The sequence below is a fragment of the Telmatherina bonti genome (genome assembly GCF_933228915.1).
Source record: "Telmatherina bonti genome assembly, chromosome: 23".
NCBI lineage: Eukaryota > Metazoa > Chordata > Actinopteri > Atheriniformes > Telmatherinidae > Telmatherina > Telmatherina bonti.
The window spans coordinates 16,341,685-16,360,973 of NC_136632.1; the positions used below are offsets into that span (position 1 = coordinate 16,341,685).

General features: G+C 36.7%; 1 protein-coding gene across 1 annotated transcript in view; it reads right to left on the reverse strand.

Moving 5' to 3' along the window:
* LOC306773653 (proton myo-inositol cotransporter-like) overlaps positions 1–19,289 on the reverse strand; it is a gene marked incomplete at both ends in the record, with an annotated part of 75,774 nt that continues 56,485 nt past the window's right edge. The window contains 6 exons of the mRNA XM_079263527.1: positions 1–227; positions 1,048–1,200; positions 1,927–2,045; positions 2,179–2,304; positions 5,976–6,096; positions 6,183–6,346. Of these exons, the coding sequence (XP_079119653.1) occupies positions 1–227; positions 1,048–1,200; positions 1,927–2,045; positions 2,179–2,304; positions 5,976–6,096; positions 6,183–6,346 (910 nt within the window). The remainder of the gene's footprint in view (positions 228–1,047; positions 1,201–1,926; positions 2,046–2,178; positions 2,305–5,975; positions 6,097–6,182; positions 6,347–19,289) is intronic.

Genomic DNA, 19,289 nt, shown 5'->3' on the forward strand with positions numbered 1-19,289 from the left:
CTAGTCCACGTCTGATGCATCGTTGTCCGATAGATGGTAATTTGACCCTTTCACACGAATGTACTCGACCTGCCGTGCCTCATCTGAATCTGAGGCGCCGCAAGAGCAAAGCTGGTTTTCAAATAGCGCTTCAATCTCCTCCAGACGCCGAGCTTTAGTTTCTGGCAGGCAGCCATAAACGAAAACAAAGCCAAGCAGAGCCAGACTGGAATACAGGAAGAAAGCTCCTGGAAAGACACAAATAATAAGAAAAAAGGACAATGTTATTGCAGACTTAGCCCACCCAGTGTAAACTTTGTACATATTCATTTCTACCAATGATGATAGCAGACTGTTGAGTGTTAACACACTTCCAGAGAGACATGTGAGCTGTGACATGAAAATGTTTTACTAAACTGTACAACTGCTTTCAGACAGCAAGTCACTTTATGATGAATGCCAGGTAAAAGTAGCATGCCCCTGTCAAAGTTACATTACAGGGTTAATTGGAAAAAATAAAGCACATAACATGACATAAATATACCTAGTAATAAGCCTTCCCGCTGACAGAGTGTCAGAAGTTTAATGAGTTTTCCTGGACACTACAATCTCCATTTTCGCTTCATCAAAGCTGTGTGACATTTATGTTACAACTATGCCTTGTGTTAAATACCAATTCTCAGACAGCATGTTTTTCCATCCTTTTTTGTTCTTGCTATGTGATTGTTACCATCCAAATGAATGACTTAATGACTCCAATCGATAATTAACCTGCTGCATCTCAGGAAGCTTCCGTTATCACCCCTTGATTGATTTCATGTTCCACCAAAGGTCAAGTTGCCTGTCTGAGGAGAAACCTGCTGCTATGGAAAAAAAAAAGGCTTTTCGAGGAAACACACAGCTGTTACCATCTTTCTGGTTTTGACTTAATGGTTCATAAAATCGGCTTTCTGTTGCACAACAATGGACAGGACTGAATGAGAACCTCTCTATCTTCCAAACAGCATAACTAAAAACAAAGCAAGAGCTTTAAAGATTATTATTTGGCTTAAAACGTCATAAACTAACCATAGTAGGTGAGGTACTGAGCCAGGTGAAGGAATGTGAGAGACACCAAGATGTTGAAGGTCCAGTTGACTCCAGCTGCACAAGCATTCCCAGTACTCCTCGCCCAGAGGGGATAGATCTCAGAGTTAATGGTCCACGGCATTGGACCCATACCTGGGAGGCAGAAATGATAGGTAAACCTTTATGGCGTCTATCCATCAGGATAGGGAAACATGTTTAAGGCTGCCTGGCAGATCGGGTTGAATTTTGTGCTCTAAAGCTCCATTTCTCCTTGCAGATACTTAGGCTTAAAAATGCTGTGTTAGTGATAATTCCAAGCTCTGATGTGCAACACAAATCTATCTTTCTTTTAAATGTATGGAAAAGGATAGTAAAACAATCAGCTGGAAGACACAAGAACAAGTATGGAGTACTAAAACCCTGTGTTATGCAGTTACCTTTCACTAAGGAAATTGTGATGCTTTGGTTGGGTTTTTACATGGTGCAAACTGGATTTAATTTCTTCTTCTTTTGTTTTTAGAAAGAAGCAGCGAAAATTCTGTTTATGAATATCTGGATACATTTGGATTAGTACATAAAATGCCATTGTTAAACATCTGCCGAAACATTGGTTGGAACCATTGGTTGATTCCAATGTTGAGGCATGTAAAGAGCGAGACAAACAAGCTGAAAATAGGTATCATAACATTTGTACACTGGAAGAAGATCTGCTGAGCTATATTTGTAGTTTAACTTCTGATCTCTGTTCTGAGAGGATGCCTGGATGATGCAGCTTGATATAAATTTAGATTCTACAGCACATTGCACAAATGTTCATTTCAATAAATTGTATGTATTCCTTTCTATACTATATTTCTGTGTATGAAAACAGTTTTTCACCTGGAGCAAAAGCAGCTAGGTAGAGCACCAGGCCCAGTAAAACCATCCAAGAGTATGAGGTGGGACAGTAGTTGTAGGCCCAGTATGTCTGATCTCTCATCAGGGTGGAGTTGGAGCATCTGAAAGATGGAAGCACATTTACTGACTTTTCTTAATTTGTGCTGACAGCTTGATCTAAGTTAAAGATGAAGTATGTTGCCACCTTTTACCCCGACTCACATGCCTGTACTCACTCTGCATCCTGTGACTCACCTGCCCCATGCTGCGTGCTCAGTGGAGGCCTTATTGACTGGCACACAGGAGGAGGTGAGGAGTGCCGAACTGTTCTCACGGTAACAGAAACCGCAGCTGGGGTCCAACATGCATGGCTCGCACAGCCTGCATGCCAAACAGCAGACACAATGCACGTTACCTATAACTTCCTTTGGCTGATCTCATTCTTTTTTCTTTTTAGCTTTCTACCATCTGTGCAACACTTCCGACTGCACATAAACTCTTTTATGCTTGTAATGAACACCTCCCATGTGCTGGAAAGTGATGAATGAAAATTTAGAGTAAAATATGAGCGCATGGTAATCATTGTTTTTAACCTTTCCTCTGAATTTATTACTTTTTTCTCAATGAAACTAATATTCTTTCAGGCTCCACAGCCAGTTGTTGGTTCAGCTCTTCACATGCAAGACAGAAATGCTAATCAGCTGAGGACAGAAAGGCTCACAGGATCGGTTTTAAAAGAAGTTTTAAAGTTCATGTTTAATATGGAGGTACTTGATGTTATCAATTATGTGTTTTGTTTGGTCTATTTATGCATGTTTGCAGCTTCAGTGTGTTCACATCTTCTTGCTCTTGTGATCCAAAGAAGTCAAGAACCAAATTAAGACCTTATATCACTACTATGGTAGTAAATAGCATGGGAAAGTTAGACAGCAACAGAACACGAAAGCAACAGAATTCATATTATTGGATGCAAATGATTTTTGGGCCTTCAGACAGTACTAAATTAAATACAGTCATTGTTTGCTTATGGAGTTCATTGCATGGGCTCAACAATATTTCCATGAAACTATTGTTTGTCAATTCTATTCTATAGGCATTTAGCAGAAACTTTTATCCAAAGCAACTTACATACTCCAATAGGCACACCAAGGACACTTCATAGTCAGGGGAAGTGCAGAATTGATCTCCCAGCTTTCCAGGTGAAAGACAACTGCTCTTCCTCCTGAGCTACAGCCGCACAATAGTTTTTTTTTTTTTTTTGTAAGATTTGAACCCACGACATCCAGAGATAAAGTGCATTCTCATAACCACTAGGCCACCATCTCATGTAGTTAATTTTATATCCGCCTTTGTTTACCCATAAGGATATTATTTATTTTATGGACAACCTGGACACAAGCATCTCAGATGTTCTTAATCTCATAATCATGCTTGGTAAATATCATATTCATACCTGTAAATGGAAAAAATGCATTCCATCATTCACTGGGTTTATGAATGGCTTCACCTGTTACTTTAAATCACTTCAATGTCTGGTCCACAAGAACCTAAAAGCTAAAAAAAAAATGTATACTTGTATTTGTATGTTCTTGCTGTTTTAATATGTCTTGTAAGTTGTGCTATCCTGTTTTTCATAACTGCATTTTTGCCTCTTGTTTTTGTTCTTTTTTTTTTTTATGAGACATGTACCGTTTCACACAGCGCACTAATAGTGTCACTTTGTTTATTGTTGTCTGTTTGTACCCTGACTTGTTGCACAATCTTTAATAGTTAAATAAATCATTTAAAAAACAAAAAAAAAAAAACAAAAAAACAAACAAAAAAAAAAAAAAAAAAAAAAAAAAAAAAATATATATATATATATATATATATATATATATATATATATATATATATACACATACGCAAATGCAGGTAAAAGCTCCATTATACAAAGAACAAGCTGTTTGTCAGCATGATCGCAAAACAAAGAGATAATCAAGCCAGTTTTCAGCTCTTCAAAAGCCTGCGTCTTTGACAAAAATGTCTATGAAATTATTTTACATCTGGAAAATACTGGGTTTCCTCAAACATTGCATTGAGGATTTTTTTCAAAAATGTTTTTAATTTCAGGAACCTTTGACAGTAAGGTCTGAAAGTTTCATACGGAGAAGGCAAATTATATTTAACTGCTAGTGATTCTCTATTATTGTAACTTGGACAAAGCTCAAAGCAGAGTTTATGAAGTGGTTTATGCAGCAAATATTGTGATTTCAATGAATTCACAAAGTTGTAAATGGGACATCCCGTCTATGGCAAGCAAAAGCACCCAGCAGTGGTTTTCATTGTGCTGCAGTTAGTGAGGGTGTGTGTTGTAAAATAACAAAGTCATTTCGGTGTGGTAAAAACACTCATTTCTTCAAATTACCCCTGTGTGTGTCATAGTGTGTAATAGTGTGGGTACTGGTCAGTGAGTCCATTAGGCTTTGTTTGTTGTTATGATGAAAGAGTGTTGTTACGCAGGAGTTTTATCTTGTGTCTGAGTAATTGAGTGTAAATTGGGACACAGAGGCATCTGATCTCTGCCTTGTATGAAGACAAGATACCCTCAGGTCCATTGTGGGAGCGTGTGTTATTCTTTTGTTGCTTCTGGAGACAAAGAAGCAAACTGCCGCTATTTTTGTATGTGGATGAAAATCTGCACATAAAACATGCTCAACATTTTTTAAAGACTTATGAATAATCAGTCTCAGGTTTGAGAATGGATTCTCCTACGAGTTTACATGAAAATAATAATTCAGAATGAAGGTTTCACAAAACCTTTCCTCACTTAATTCCTGTTTAGAGCGGCGGGTTGGAAAGGGTTCTGATTGGACAAAGGATGCACGTGACGTATGAGGTATATCGGAAATAAACAAAGTTGGCTCCCTGCTTCTCGTCTTTTCAGTTGTAACTTGTAAAAACTACATAATAAGTACCAGTTTCGCCGCTGTTTTCATTATAAATTTGAAGTACCAGCTCAATACGAGTATACGACTTCACTTTTTGCAGCAACTGCAAAAGAGAAGAAAGATAGACCATCAAACACGGGACGCAAAACAACGCGCGTCATCAGAACAGGACAAGGTAACGTGCATGCACAGAATGACCGGAATTAAGGTTTACATGCCAGAAGAATTAAATAGTTTAGAATTAAAATGCGAATAAACCAGCCACTTATATCAGAATTGAGTTTAATTCCGAATAGAAATTAGCATTGGGAATTAAGTGTTTACAAGGTCATTTTTCATCAGTTTAAAGCAGAATGAACTTTTATTCGGAATTAAACAGGAATTCAAACTCCCATGTAAAGCACAGAATGCTGGAAATTTTCTGATTAGAAAAGTAACAGAACTGATTTCCTTTTATTTAACTTCCATGACACGTATGCATGGACTGCAAATTCCTGCCCTTCACAGTAGGCTGATAAGAAATGCAGGTAGTACTATTGTTTGACTAAAAACTGGAAGAATATCAATAAAATCTCCTTTTGGAGCTTCATTCTCTGAGGCTATTCATCACTCAGTGTGTTCTGTGGCACTCAACCTACACTGACACTGCAAACAACAGAGTGTTTTAACAAAGCACACTAGCTGTAAGGTTAACAGTGCTCTTGTAAGCACACCTGTCTCCTTTTCCCCTCTCACTTTACATCAATACTTTTTTTTTTAAACTGACAACTACTGCTTTTAGCTCTTTTTGATTACATAAATGTCAGACTATAATCTACTTTGAATCCCCAGGAAACACATGAACATTGATCCACTCCATCAAAGCACCAATGTTTTCTTTTCTACCTGAAGGAAGTTGATGGTGGGAGTAATTCCAAGGCTTAAACATTGGGCTGCATTAATATCTACTTCCCATGTCTGATTGTAACAGCCCTTATTTACTCTAGTACATAAGGAATAAAGGTGAAGATGCTTGATTATGGTTGGTTACACTAAGGAGGAAATAAATAGCTTCTTTTTCCAACTAATTTATCATTTTTCCATTGAAGTTGATGTAAATGTTATCAGTGTGTATTCACTCACTGGTACTTGGCGCAAGTAGAGTTGGATGTGGCAGGGTCTAACGGGTGGAGGGTGACTGGAGGACTGTGCTGGGCAGACATCAAAAAACCAATGGCCAACAGACTCAAACTCAAACATGTACCTGTTGAGAAAATATCAAGCAAAAATGAGCATTAATAACTTCCTCTGCTGTTGGCTTTTTGAACACATGTCCTTGTTGTGTCTTACCTAGAATACTTCCCAATGTGAGCTTCCGTCGCCCAACCCTCTCCACCAGCCATACACCCAGGAGGGTAAACAGGAAGTTAGTGAGAGTAGCAAGTCCAGCCAACCAAATTGCCAGTCTATCATCCCGCACTCCTGACATCTGTAGAATGGTGGCGCTATAGTACCTATATGACACAGAGACAGGAGAAAACAACACAAACCTATGAATATAGTTTGACATTTAGGGAAAACACCTTTGAGAGTTAAACAAGCTCAGGAACAGTTTTGAATTTATAGTTTAAAATAATGACATAAAAAATATTTAATAGTGGTTTAAAATCCTATTTTGCCAATCTTGGCATTCAGATTATAAGTTGCAAGCAAGAGGCAAGGCACTGCAAAGTGAAACCTCACACTGACTTTTTGTTGCAATGACAACATGCCACGTTAGATTTGCAATGTTAATTCAGAGTGTATAGTAATTGGTCCCCTAGTGGTCAAGTTGGGGATAGCAGCCACCATAAAACTTTTCTGTCTACTTTTTAGAAATAAATTGCATCTATGGTATATCAGCAGGATAATCTTGTTAATTTAAAAAAGCATATTTGCTTTTCAGTATTTTGATGAAGCACTTTGCAAAGCACTTTACTATGCTATTGGTGGCACTCACTGAGGAACAGTGACACCCACCGAAACACTGACTGGGGCCAAAAAAAAAATCAGCTAAAACCGGAACCCAAATTAGCCTGTTAACTTGGGTTCAAGAACAAAGTCATACTTCAACCACACTGCCCTTTTATCCCTTTAATTACACTATTCTGTGTTGGATAGAACAAATCTTTCAATGACTAGAATGAATTTTATTCACAAGTAGTGGAAATAAACCTGCCTCAAGTATCTCTACAGCTTGTAAGTGTTGTTATCCCATTCATGTTTCAGCTTATAATAGTTCCTCTGTTCTTGTACTTTATTAACTGTTATTTTTAAAAAAAAGTAGTTTTTTATTTTAAAAAAATGGGAAAAATGGAAAAGAATGGAAATAAATGTTTATTGCTTGCAGTTTTTTTATGCAAACATTAAAGGGTTAAACCTGGTTCACCCACTCAGTAGTGTTTGTTTCAGGTTCTCAACCAACCCTCTCAATCCCTGTCCCCATCCATCCATGATCCATCCATCCATCCATTCATTCATCCATCCATCCAGAAGAGTCTCCTCCCCCTTTAGCCTTGAAACACAAGACACTGCAGAATAATTATTGAAACCTTCAGATCTCTCTATACCTCCATCCATTGTTTTCAATAAACCAATAAAATGACGGTGCTGAGGCATTAAGATGTGCATTAAGGTAAATGCACTTTGCACAGAGTAAATACGGAAGGAAAGCAGTTTGATGCAAAAGAACAATCCAAAAACTTTTCTTGAAAGGTAATGCTGTAGCGTCAAAACTCTCTCAGTAGCCTACCATTACCAGAGTTGCAGTTTTAAAGTAGCATGAACCAACAAAGGTCAAAATGAGTTAACAAACCAGCTACATTCTCTGTACACCAATCAAAATATTGAAGTACCATCCACTCAAACGGAGATAGTTAGCAATCGGCTATAAATGTCTCACCAGTCACTTGCTGTAGCCTTTTCTCCTTCAAACTGTGAAATAATTATGCCTTTAACTGTAGAACCATGTGGTTCCATGCAGGGACATTACCTCCAATCATCATCAACAAAGCTCTCAGCTGGCTGCGGTCAACAACAGACACCCGTACATTGCTTCATAACCTACTTCAATTCTCATATTATGTTACTGAGAAAGCAGGGAGAAACATGTATATAGACCTTATAGAAAAAACACAACCTCTTTTATGAAGTATTACCTCTCAGAGTTAAATAAAATCTCCTCTCTTCCAAGCATTTTGGCTTAATTTTGGTTGAATAAATTACATAATGTTGACGTGAGACCATATTTTGCAACTTAAAAGATCTTGCAAAGACCAGATGATTGTCTTAAAAAATCATGATGAATAAAAAAAGGTTTACTTTTTCTTTCCTGTGACTGCATTCCTGCAGCAAGTCTGCATAAAGCTATAAATAAGTTCTCTTTAATAGATGGAGAAAAATATTTGCACTCATAATACAGACATATACACTCCATAAAAGACATACAGCAGACAGGAACCCACACCCCTGAGAGGCTGCTGCAGAAATACAAAGAAACATTCATTAAAGAGAAAACCCAAATAAAACATTTCCACTATTGTCTGCCTCTTTATGTCTCTACAGGCAACTTAGAATTAGCATTCTCCTTTTCATCTGTTGAAAAGAATCATTATCTCTCTCTTGTCCTCTCTCTCCCATGCTCCTGTTTTGTATCTTCCTCTTTCTCAAAACAAAGACATCCACTTCAAGGATTTACATAATAACAATTTAAATTTCTGCAATGGTATCCAGTCAGATGGAACGAGAACAGAAACAGAGAAAAGTAAGCTGGAGTGAAGCTCTGATTTCAGAGCTCAATCTATACTCACATATAATGCATAAGGATAAAACTTATAAGCACTTTTATCAGTCATATACAAACTTAAAAATGTCTGTTGGGTGGACACAAATAGATGCATATACATGCACACAGACACACACAAGAAGCAAGTGGGTTTTTTCAAGCAGCAGCAGGAGTAAAATCTCTTTTTCTGTTCTCAGCAGCATGACCTGCTGTGTTCCATCTCTACCCCTGCATCTCGCTGATTACAGCACACACAGACACACTCACACACACACACACACACACACTCAGAAGAAATATTCTCCTTTAAAAAGCTGTAAATAATAACCGGCAGAAACTAAATATTCATTTTTCTGACTACAGCACAGAAAAGTGCTGCTTGTTTTAAATGTTAAAAGCATCTTAGAAATGTCATTTCACCGCAAGTCAAAGTTCTCAAGTGGCTAAATCGAGCCGAACCAATATCTGGCAACTGTGATTACCCATTCTCTGCACACTGTATGCTCCTGTTAGTGGTGTGAAGTTGTTATTCTTGTAACATTTACAGGCAATAAAGAAGCTCTGACAGGATTGTTGTTAGCGAGAGAAAAGGAGGACAACTTGAGAAAAATATAGGGTGCTTTTTTTTTTTTCATAGCAGCTCCAAATCTGTGTAGAACTCAGCAGAACAGTATGTGTCATAAGCATGCTTTTAAACAAGAGCTTTTCTGCTGTCATCTCACATCATTAAGTGGAAAACAGTTGGAGACTAACTGAAAGTTTAGCTCATAAAGAAAGTTTTACCTGGATGACAAAGCATCGCTTAAACTCTTGGTATAGGGGTGCAGTTTATGTTTCATGCTGCATGCACGGTAGCTTCACTTTAAAAAGCTGTTTTGCTTCTCTGGACAAACTCTGTTTGACTGACAATGTTTGTGTTTTGCATCAGAAATTCACAAAAAGCATTTTTTTGTTTGCAGTGACACAAACTTGCAATAGGGAGGAACTTCTTGCCTCATTGGTGTTACAGAAATGTTACATAGGCAGTGGCACCAGCCTGAAAGGTTTCAGCTATCAGTCCTGATGCCATGTGACACCTCTCCGTCTGAAACACCTACTACATGTCAACACATGTCACAGAACGACAGGAAATACTGAACACAGAGCTTCCAATGAATTGGCAGCCTAAGGTAGCTCATTGTGGGAAAAAAAAAAACACCAAAAAAAACAAAAGTTTTTTTTTTTTTTATCTTTCTAATCTTTAGTTCTTAGTTTGTTTATTTAAGCCTCTGAGAAAAAAAATATCAGCTTCTATCAGGTCATTAATACACAAATTTTACTGACAGGGTGAAAATATCCGATCTGGCATGGGAGCTATCACATCTGTTTGCCTGCAAGAAGCTAATTAGTTCATTTTCTTTTAATTTCCCTGCTTTACTTAAATGACCATTTGAATTCCATAAAGTTGCATATAGTCATGTCAAATATAGAGAAAATCCTCAATTTTAATATTTTACATATCAAACCGTAGTAAGATATCTTTAACCTGCTCTTAAAATAGGTTTTATATATATATATATATATATATATATATATATATATATATATATATATATATATATATATATATATATATAGTATATATATATATATATATATATATATATATATATATATATATATATATATATATATATATATATATATATCTTATATAGTATATATATATATATATATATATATATATATATATAGTATATATATATATATATATATATATATATATATATGTATATATATATATATATATGTATATATATATACATATATATATATATATATATATATATATATATATACATATACATATATATATATATATATACATATATATATACATATATATATATATATATACATATATATATATACATATATATATATATATATATATATATATATATATATACATATATATATATATATTTTTTTTTTTATATATATATATATATATATATATATATATATATATATATATATATATATATATATATATATATATATATATATATATATATATATATATATATATATATAAACCACAGTAAAAGGCAGAAGCAGTGTACAAAAAGCTAAGCTGACCCTACGGTCTTTCTTTCAAATTCAGATTATTTTGAATGAGTGTTGGTTTTACAGAGTTTGCATAGTTCTGCTAGACCTTAGTGGAGAGATGAGAAAAAGGATAGAAAAAGAAAAGAAAAGGGAATGGAAAGTGGACAGAGAACAAGGATCTCTCATTGTCAGAGGAAGACAAAGTCAGCAACTGTCAGAAGCACCACTTATAAACAAGTTAAATAGAAACCCTATATTTCAGATAAAACCAGAAATCCATGCAAATAAAAGTACCTGTTAATGAATAAACCCACAGGACAACACAGTGACTGTGCCAGCATGCAGAATGTAGAGACAAAAGTGTTCAAAGAGTGATTGTGTTCGTGTAACGCTGCCTCCACAAAGGTCAGAGGCAGCAATTATTATCATGATGAACTTGTCCTTTCAATCTGGCTGTAGTGTTTTGGGAACATTGCACTGATGTAGAACCTGGTTTCATCCTGTCTGTTAAAATTAGCCAGGTGGGATCTGGGCTCATGGTTGACTCAAACCCTGATGGCAAAAATAAAAATCTGGCCTGTGCCAGGATAACAGATGTGTGCCGGTGTCTTTTAGCATGATGGGACAGTGCCATTCTTGTAATCTGGCCCTGTGCCCCATGTGTTGATTTGGCAAAGCAAGTTTTGTTGAATAACTCATTTCATGTAGAGAACAAATCAAACATGAAACATTTATGGAAACGCAGCAAGGTAGAAGAAAAATAATGAGTATCAAAACAAACGAAATGAAAAAGATTCAAAATAACAGAATAAATACTAAATAATAAATAATAAAAGAAATTCAAAAGAAACAGCTAAAAACAGAAGAGATACAAAATATCATATAGTGAAGCAAGCAGATTTCAACAGGAAATACATCATTGTCACAGTTGCCATCACCATTATTGTCAGTGTACACATGTGAGAAAATACACTACCATTTAAAAGTCTGGATACACTTTATCGTTAGACTCTGCAGGAAAGTGTGTGCAAACTTTTGACTTTGATTTGATTTGATTTGAAAAAGAAAAATTCTTTTAATTACAATTAGTAGCAAATAAGACCATGTTTAAAGAACTGAAGTTTGAAGTTGCATCTTGCCTGCTAAATGCTGGGATAGGCTCCAGCTTCCCTGCAACCTTGAATTGCACTAAAGGGTATGAAAAATAAATGTATAAAGATTTGGAGCAGACTTCAGGTTTTTTTGGTGGTTTTTTTCCACATAGTAAAAGCATAAAAACTAAACTCTGATAGTCATTGTTTACTTGGACCTGAAAGCAACCTTGGACTTGACTGGTTTGTCACACTGTCCATTTTTAAAACTTATCTTAAGACCCATTTTTATTCCTTGGCATTTAACTCAGTGTGAGTCTGCTTCTGCTATATTTTGGTTTTATTGGTTTTATTTATTCCTTGTATGAGGTGGCCTTGTATCTGTTGTTTTATTGTGTTATTTATTGATCTCGTAATTATTTTACTCTGTGATTGTTTTGGCTGATGTACAGCACTTTGTCACAACTTTGGTTGTTAAAGAGCTTTATAAATAAAGTTGAGTTGAGTTGAGTTGAGCTGAGTTGAGTTTGAGTCTTCTCACTATCCGTGTTCCCTCCTACAGAAGCCTGCACAAGACACAGGCTTATGTTGCAACCATAAACAGATGAGATTGTCAAGGTGGATCCACCTCGGAGTAGGCGGCTGTTTGGGAAATGTGTCTCAGTCCTGTGGCTCTAAAAGGAACCCAAATTATTCCCCTCCACCACAGTGATAGGTGTCTGAGCTGACATGTAGTCTTTGGTTTTCATACAAAGGCGTGCTGTTAATCATAATCAAACATCTTCATGTTGGTCTTGTCTGTACAAAGTCATAGGAAGTATTGTGGATTGTTCAGATCCAACTTTACAAATATTTTGTTTGCACAAATTCTGTATTTTTCTAATTGTATTTTCATCAAACGTCAGATTTAACAAGCTAAGTAAATGAGGAGTCTGACATGCAGCTCTTCTACACCCACTTGCTACTCCTCCACTCAGACCTGTAAAAACTATTTTTGTTTTCCAACTAATCTTTTCAACCTTTCTCTTTTCTATAATCAAGCACTGTGTGCAAAACAGTTTGTACGTGAGTTTTAGATATGAGTTAATCTCATATTTCTCTGTCCCATAAGCACAGACACAGTGATGAGCACAGCCTTTTACATAACAGACCCCATGAAGCATTGGTGCAAAGCAAACAAGGGGAGGTGTGATCTGGCTCTGACCCCAGTCTGAAAATGGAAACATGGATCCTTGCTCCTGTCATGCTTCAATTCAAAACCTCTCAGGCGAATAAGGAAACAAAAAGAGGAATAAAGGTTGAGGATTAGGAAGAGGAGAAAAAAAAAAGAGTGACAACCGCAAAGATCGCATGGGCAAAATCAGTAACAGGTAGAGCAGAAAATATCTACAGGTAGAGTAGAAAATAACCAGACACAGACACCTTACACAGCTACATTCACTAATCAATGGTGTGCTTTTGTATTTTCACCCACTTGGCAGGTAGATATTTATTTACTTCTAACAGTAGAATAAATAAAATCCCTGAAGCCAAAGTCTAGTCAAATATTGATGTTTTTAAGAGGCGGTTTTGTCAATCTATTGGCAGTGCCAGTGTTAAATATAAATGGAAAAAGGAGTGATTTGCACTGGAGATACTGCCATCTAGTAAACCACTAAAACCAATGATGCTGTTTCTCATCAGCCTCCTATCAAAGGATGACAGATAATCGACATATTATCGATTGACTGAATCTTTCTCTGGTGTTTGATTGCCCACTGTTCTTAGCCTGTTCATTATGGGTGGTGGTGAGAGGATGCCACTGACTCAGGGATGATGTTTACTGACACATTGCAAGATTGTCTTGGAGGCTGCTGACTCTTGGGACAACACATATATAGATATCAAGAACCATGCTAGTAGCTTTGTATGCTTACGTTGTTAGCCACAAATTACTTTACTTATCCCTGTACCCAAGTAGGTAGCATGCACATTAGCAGGAACAGAATTCTTGTCCTTTTTTCTTTTTTTTTGTCAATTTTGTAAACTACAATTGTCTTAAGGGACATTTGCTTTGTTTGTGCATTTGTATGGGTTCCACCCCAGTCGCCTGGCAGATTTCACTGCAGTAATTTGTAAAACCATTGACGTTTCAGAGTTTGTGCCTGTCAAATAGAGCCGTGACTCACCTGAACTCTCCTTAGAGTGACCATTGTCCATAATGTCATGAGAGAATAAGTGTGAATAGCAACCATCCAAGGATAACTGAAAAGATGCTTTTGTAGGTGGGAAAAGGTGATGTCTCACTTCTCCTTTTCTCCTCCTCTGCCCAAGATACTTGTCTTCTTTGTCCAGCAGTGTGGTCCTTCAAAGTATGTCTTTTATTATCACGAAACAGGAAAATAGATGAGTCCTGACTTGATAAGTTAGCTCTCCTGTGTTGAGCCACCTATCTGCTGAGTGGTTGTTTTATTTCCCAAATGCAATTCACATTGCACAGCACTGCTTTTTTAGAGATGGTGCTTTTGGTAAAGCTTCAAACAAGAAGACAATGCCCCTTTTTAACAATATTATACCCCTAAGGGGAAGCATATAACACAGCAATATAGGAAAAAGTTTCACTCAGTTACAATTATGACCAGTCGAAGAGGGTGCTGCTGTTTAACAAGGATCATCAACTTAAATAACTTAATCAGGTTGGTTAAAGAGCAGCTGGAGAATACAGAGCTGGGGATTAACTTTAAGGCTGCTAAGAATTGCAGGGAATGAGCTAGCTAACAAGTGCGTGAGTGGCCAAGTCACTGAGTATGAAACTAGGTGTTAGAGCAGAGAAACAGAGGGAGGCATGTAAAGTGTGAGAGCAGGAAGTGAGAAAAAGACTGAAAGGTGAGAAGAAGAGTGAATGGATGGAGAAAATACAAAAGAAGCAACGTGGGTGTGAGAAGAAGAACAAATAGACAGGAAATGGTGTAGAGAGAAAGAGACGGAGTAAGTCTATGTGTGTGTGTGTGTGTGAGAAAGAGAGAGAGACTGAAAGAGTTGGAGATTCTCTTGGGAAGAGGCCTATTTTACAAATTGAATGCTTATCAACACCCAACTCTCACCAGAAAATGTGTATGCAAATTTTGATTCTTGAATGGTAAAATGTGCAACCCCTAACTCAGCATCTCTGACTTACAGTACCATTAAAAAGCTTGCACACAATTTCCCACAGAATCTAATGAGAAACAGTGGCCAAACTTCTGAATGGTAGTGTAATTCCCATGTAAGAGTGAGGCGGCTGTCGTAGTCATCATTTAGTAAGATGTCAAGCAATAAAAATCTTAAGTTGTTATGCAGAAGCTGTGCTCTTGTGTGTGTATAGTGAGAGAAATTAGCATGGAAACAGAGTGACTGGGTCATTTTTGAGTTTTGGTAGTGAAACCACTCATTTCTGTTGTGAAAATGTGCAATAGTTTACACTGCATGAAAACTTCAGTTCTGTCAGAGAAGAATTATGTACATGAAGAAGATGGCTACATCTTCTACTGTATTTGAGATTTAATACTTTTTCATCACAGTCAAAATGCTATAATTTGACAAGCACAGCCACATCTGATTATAGTAATATTTTCAGTCCTTTTCGGGAGTAAGTGCTAGTTAAATATCTGTAACTGTGATGTGACATGGATCTGTTACATAAACATGTGTCAGTGTTGTGTGTGTCAGCGATCGGGTTATTGATTTTGTTTGTGACGCAGGCCAGTTGGCCCTCACAGATGGTCCAAAAGATCATCATGTTGGAAATGTCTCGAGAATCCAGTTTTACATGGGCCCTCTGCTGGCAGACCCACAGGGAGCTGGCACTCTGGTGCGTTGTGCACATGCTATGCAAAAACCCAAACTGAAAACACTGCTCTGATTTTGCCACCATGTGCTCAGCTTTGTTTGTTTCAGAGCATTCCTAAGCAGCTCAATCAAAACAATCTTTTCCAACCAGCTCCAACATAGTCACAGCATGACCTCTTTAATGAGAAATACTCTCATTTTCATTCTAATCAAATTCATACAGCAACACATCATGCTCACACACTCTATGCTGCATACAGCTTGTTTATTCTGGAGCTGGAGTGGCATTTACAGTGTGTGTGATACACGCATTTAACATAATGATGCCTTATAATTGAAGTCAAACACAACAGCAACACTCTGACCTGCTTGAATGACAAGCAATGATAATGAGTTATTCAACCGCACAGGTGTTGAAATACAACATTTCCATCCATTTATTGAACATTTTCTTTATGTATTAAAAGAAAGGTAATTTACTCCAGCATTGGTTGCATTATAACACACACTTCTGTATTCTTACATAATTCCTAGTAGGGCTGTGACAATATGCTTTTGCACTGATTCGATTTGATTCAGATTTTTTTGGGTGCTGATTCGATTTAAATTGTGATTCTCACAAATTTTCAATTTTGCTGATTTTTGTAAATTAAAAACAAAAAAATGTACAAAACTTGTTTTGCTCGTGATTTTTCATAATTTCATTTTTTTTTTTAACAAAAAAAAAATTATCAATTTTAAAATTGTAAAGCAAAAGATCCCGATATTCAGTTTTTTGATTCAATTTCTTCACCCTGAATTTCCAGCTTATTGGGAACGCTTGTATCCATGCACGCATCCGATTATTAGTTCAAATACAGACTTTAATGTGGCCTGGACCAAATGAAACTGGTTATGCTCAAAACAAGTAAACAAGAATATAACAGAAAAAAACGTTCAAATGTTTTTGCACCGCTGGGTGGATAATTGGGCTAATAATGCTTTAAATTAGTTGGGATTTTGGTCCTGAGGCTTCAGAGGCTCCATTTTAGTGTGATGGAAAGTTATTACTTTTTTACAATATAATTTGCAATAGGACTCTTTTACTTTCATCTTACACGATTACAGGAGATCAGAAGCGCCGAGTTCTACTCCTCATGGACAGATTCAAGCAGGTTTGTGGTTTTTCCTACTTCAACACTTCAGCTCAAAGCAGCAAGAATCTCCTCAACAGCTTGTTATCAAAACCTGCCCAATCCTGAATAACAGGCTATCAAGTAGAAGCCTGTCTAGTTACTGTATAATAAACGGTACCAATGCCCAAAAATATCTTTAAAAATTGATAGTTTATCAGAAGTGTTCTGTGTTCAAAATAATGGATGATTTGGATGATGAAAACTTAAAAGTGAACCTTTAGGTTGTTGTCACCAGATGTTTTTGCTGTTTAACAAGACTGTAGGAAACTACAGAAGAAACATTTTTTATATACTAAATAAAGGAATATTATTCAATACTAATTATTCAAAAACAGCTCTAAATGTAAGGTTTAAGAAATACAATTGTTTTAAAATCAATACGAAAGTTTGAGTGGGTGTTCTGCTTTATTTCATGAAATATAAAAACTAAAGAACAATTACTTTTACTCAGGAAGATTAAATAATTCTCAAAGCTTCACAACATGTCTTTTTTTAAGTATATCTTGGCATTTCTGACAATATCAAAAGAGCTGTTGAAGTTCATCATGTTGGAAAAGGTCAGAAAAGCACTCAGGCTTAGGTTAATGCTCATTATTAGTGAATGCTGAACAACAGTGGAGAACCTGGTAGACAGTGGTATGAGAATAAGGTCAAAACTCTGGAAAGAAGGCACACAACCTAAAACCTCATACCCCAGTGTGGGCTGATATGTTCGTCAAGCTTAACTTGTGGTTTCCTGATAAACCTAAAAACATAAGAGCAAAAAACTTGTCAACCTTTTACTCCTTAATATGCAGATAAGACTGTTCTTTTTATTTAATAAGATATTTTATTTATAAAGATCCTTTTTTGCTTCCACCTCTGACTTCCTTTAGAAGTCTATTTAAACTCCCTCTTCTGCCACCTTCCTTTGTCCTCCACAACTTTTCCCACCTCATTACCATCAATGTCATTTCCCCCTATTCCCCAATGTCCAAACCTACTTCCTTTCTCTCTTTTCTCTACCTCTATCTATCACTGTCCATCCTGTTCTTCTGTTTTCCTTATTGTGCTGTCAACACACTCTACTAACCTGCCCGAACACACAGCAGTGCCCACCACCCCACACTGACCTTTATTTGAGTGATTATGAGGCCAACTGAATCCAAATGATCCCCTAGCTAATTTCGAAAGACGCCATCTACTTTGTTCACACTGTTCTGCTCTTATAACGATATACAGTGGCCATCAAGAGTTTTGACAGACTTTACCATCAAATCTAAATCTAATGGAAAAATGTGTGTAAGAGACAGGGAAAGAGGGAGAAAGGGGCTACTTAGCACTAAGTTCACATCAACCCTCTGCAAAAAAGCCTTTTGTGTAGATTGCACAGGTTAAAGTACTCAAAAAAGATTTTGTCCTTTCTGCAGCGGTTTTGTCCATATGATCCGAGGAAATCCAAATGCATGTCCAGCCTAGTTGAAACATATTCCCTTCAGCTTGTTCCAGAACAGTGCAGAGTCCACACAACTGCAGTAACTCCACTGAGCCACCTGTCAACCTCCTACTCCATCCTGCTTAGATACATACTACTTAGATACAAAACCATACCATACCATACCATACCATGCATGCCATGCCATGCCATGCCATGCCACACCATGCATGCCATACCATGCCATGCCATGCCATGCCATACCATGCATGCCATGCCATGCCATGCCATACCATACCATACCATACCATACCAAACCATACCATACCATACCATGCCATACCATGCCATGCCATGCCATACCATACCAAACCATACCATACCATGCCATACCATGCCATGCCATGCCATGCCATGCCATACCATACCATACAATTTTGATTAATAAATGTAAAACTATGAAAAATATAAAAACATCAGAGAACATCAGCCTCTATGTAAACATGACATGAAACAACTAACTTTGAATGCGAAAAGTAAAAAAAAAAAAAAAGATATTAATAAATAAAGAAACTAAGTCTTGCTAAGGTTGAAAGACAAAAAAATAAAAATAGGTTACAAGATAAGTTTTAAAAGCTGATAGTGGAGGGGCCTCTCATAATGCAAGAGCTGGTTATTCCACAGTTAAGGAGTAAGAATAAAGAGCTCTCCTAAACCAGAGAGAGCACTCCACCTTTTTATGGCTGAGAACCATAGTCTTGGATTTGGATATGCTGCACCATCCCCTAGTTCCCTATAGCAGACTTAATGAGGCCCATAAAAAATTTAACTGTAGACTTTCATGTTGAGCATATTACTTTATTTCTTTTAGAGGTTTTTTTGTCTATCAGTATCAAGGCCAGTCTTTAACCACTGTCATAATAGCGGTCCTTATCTTTCACTGGCTTCCTACAATCATTATTGATCCTTCTCTTTGTAAAGGTTGTTAAAAAATTCACAAACTTTTGCAGAGAGAGAATTTAAATTGGATACTGTATCTCTACTTTTGAAGACTAT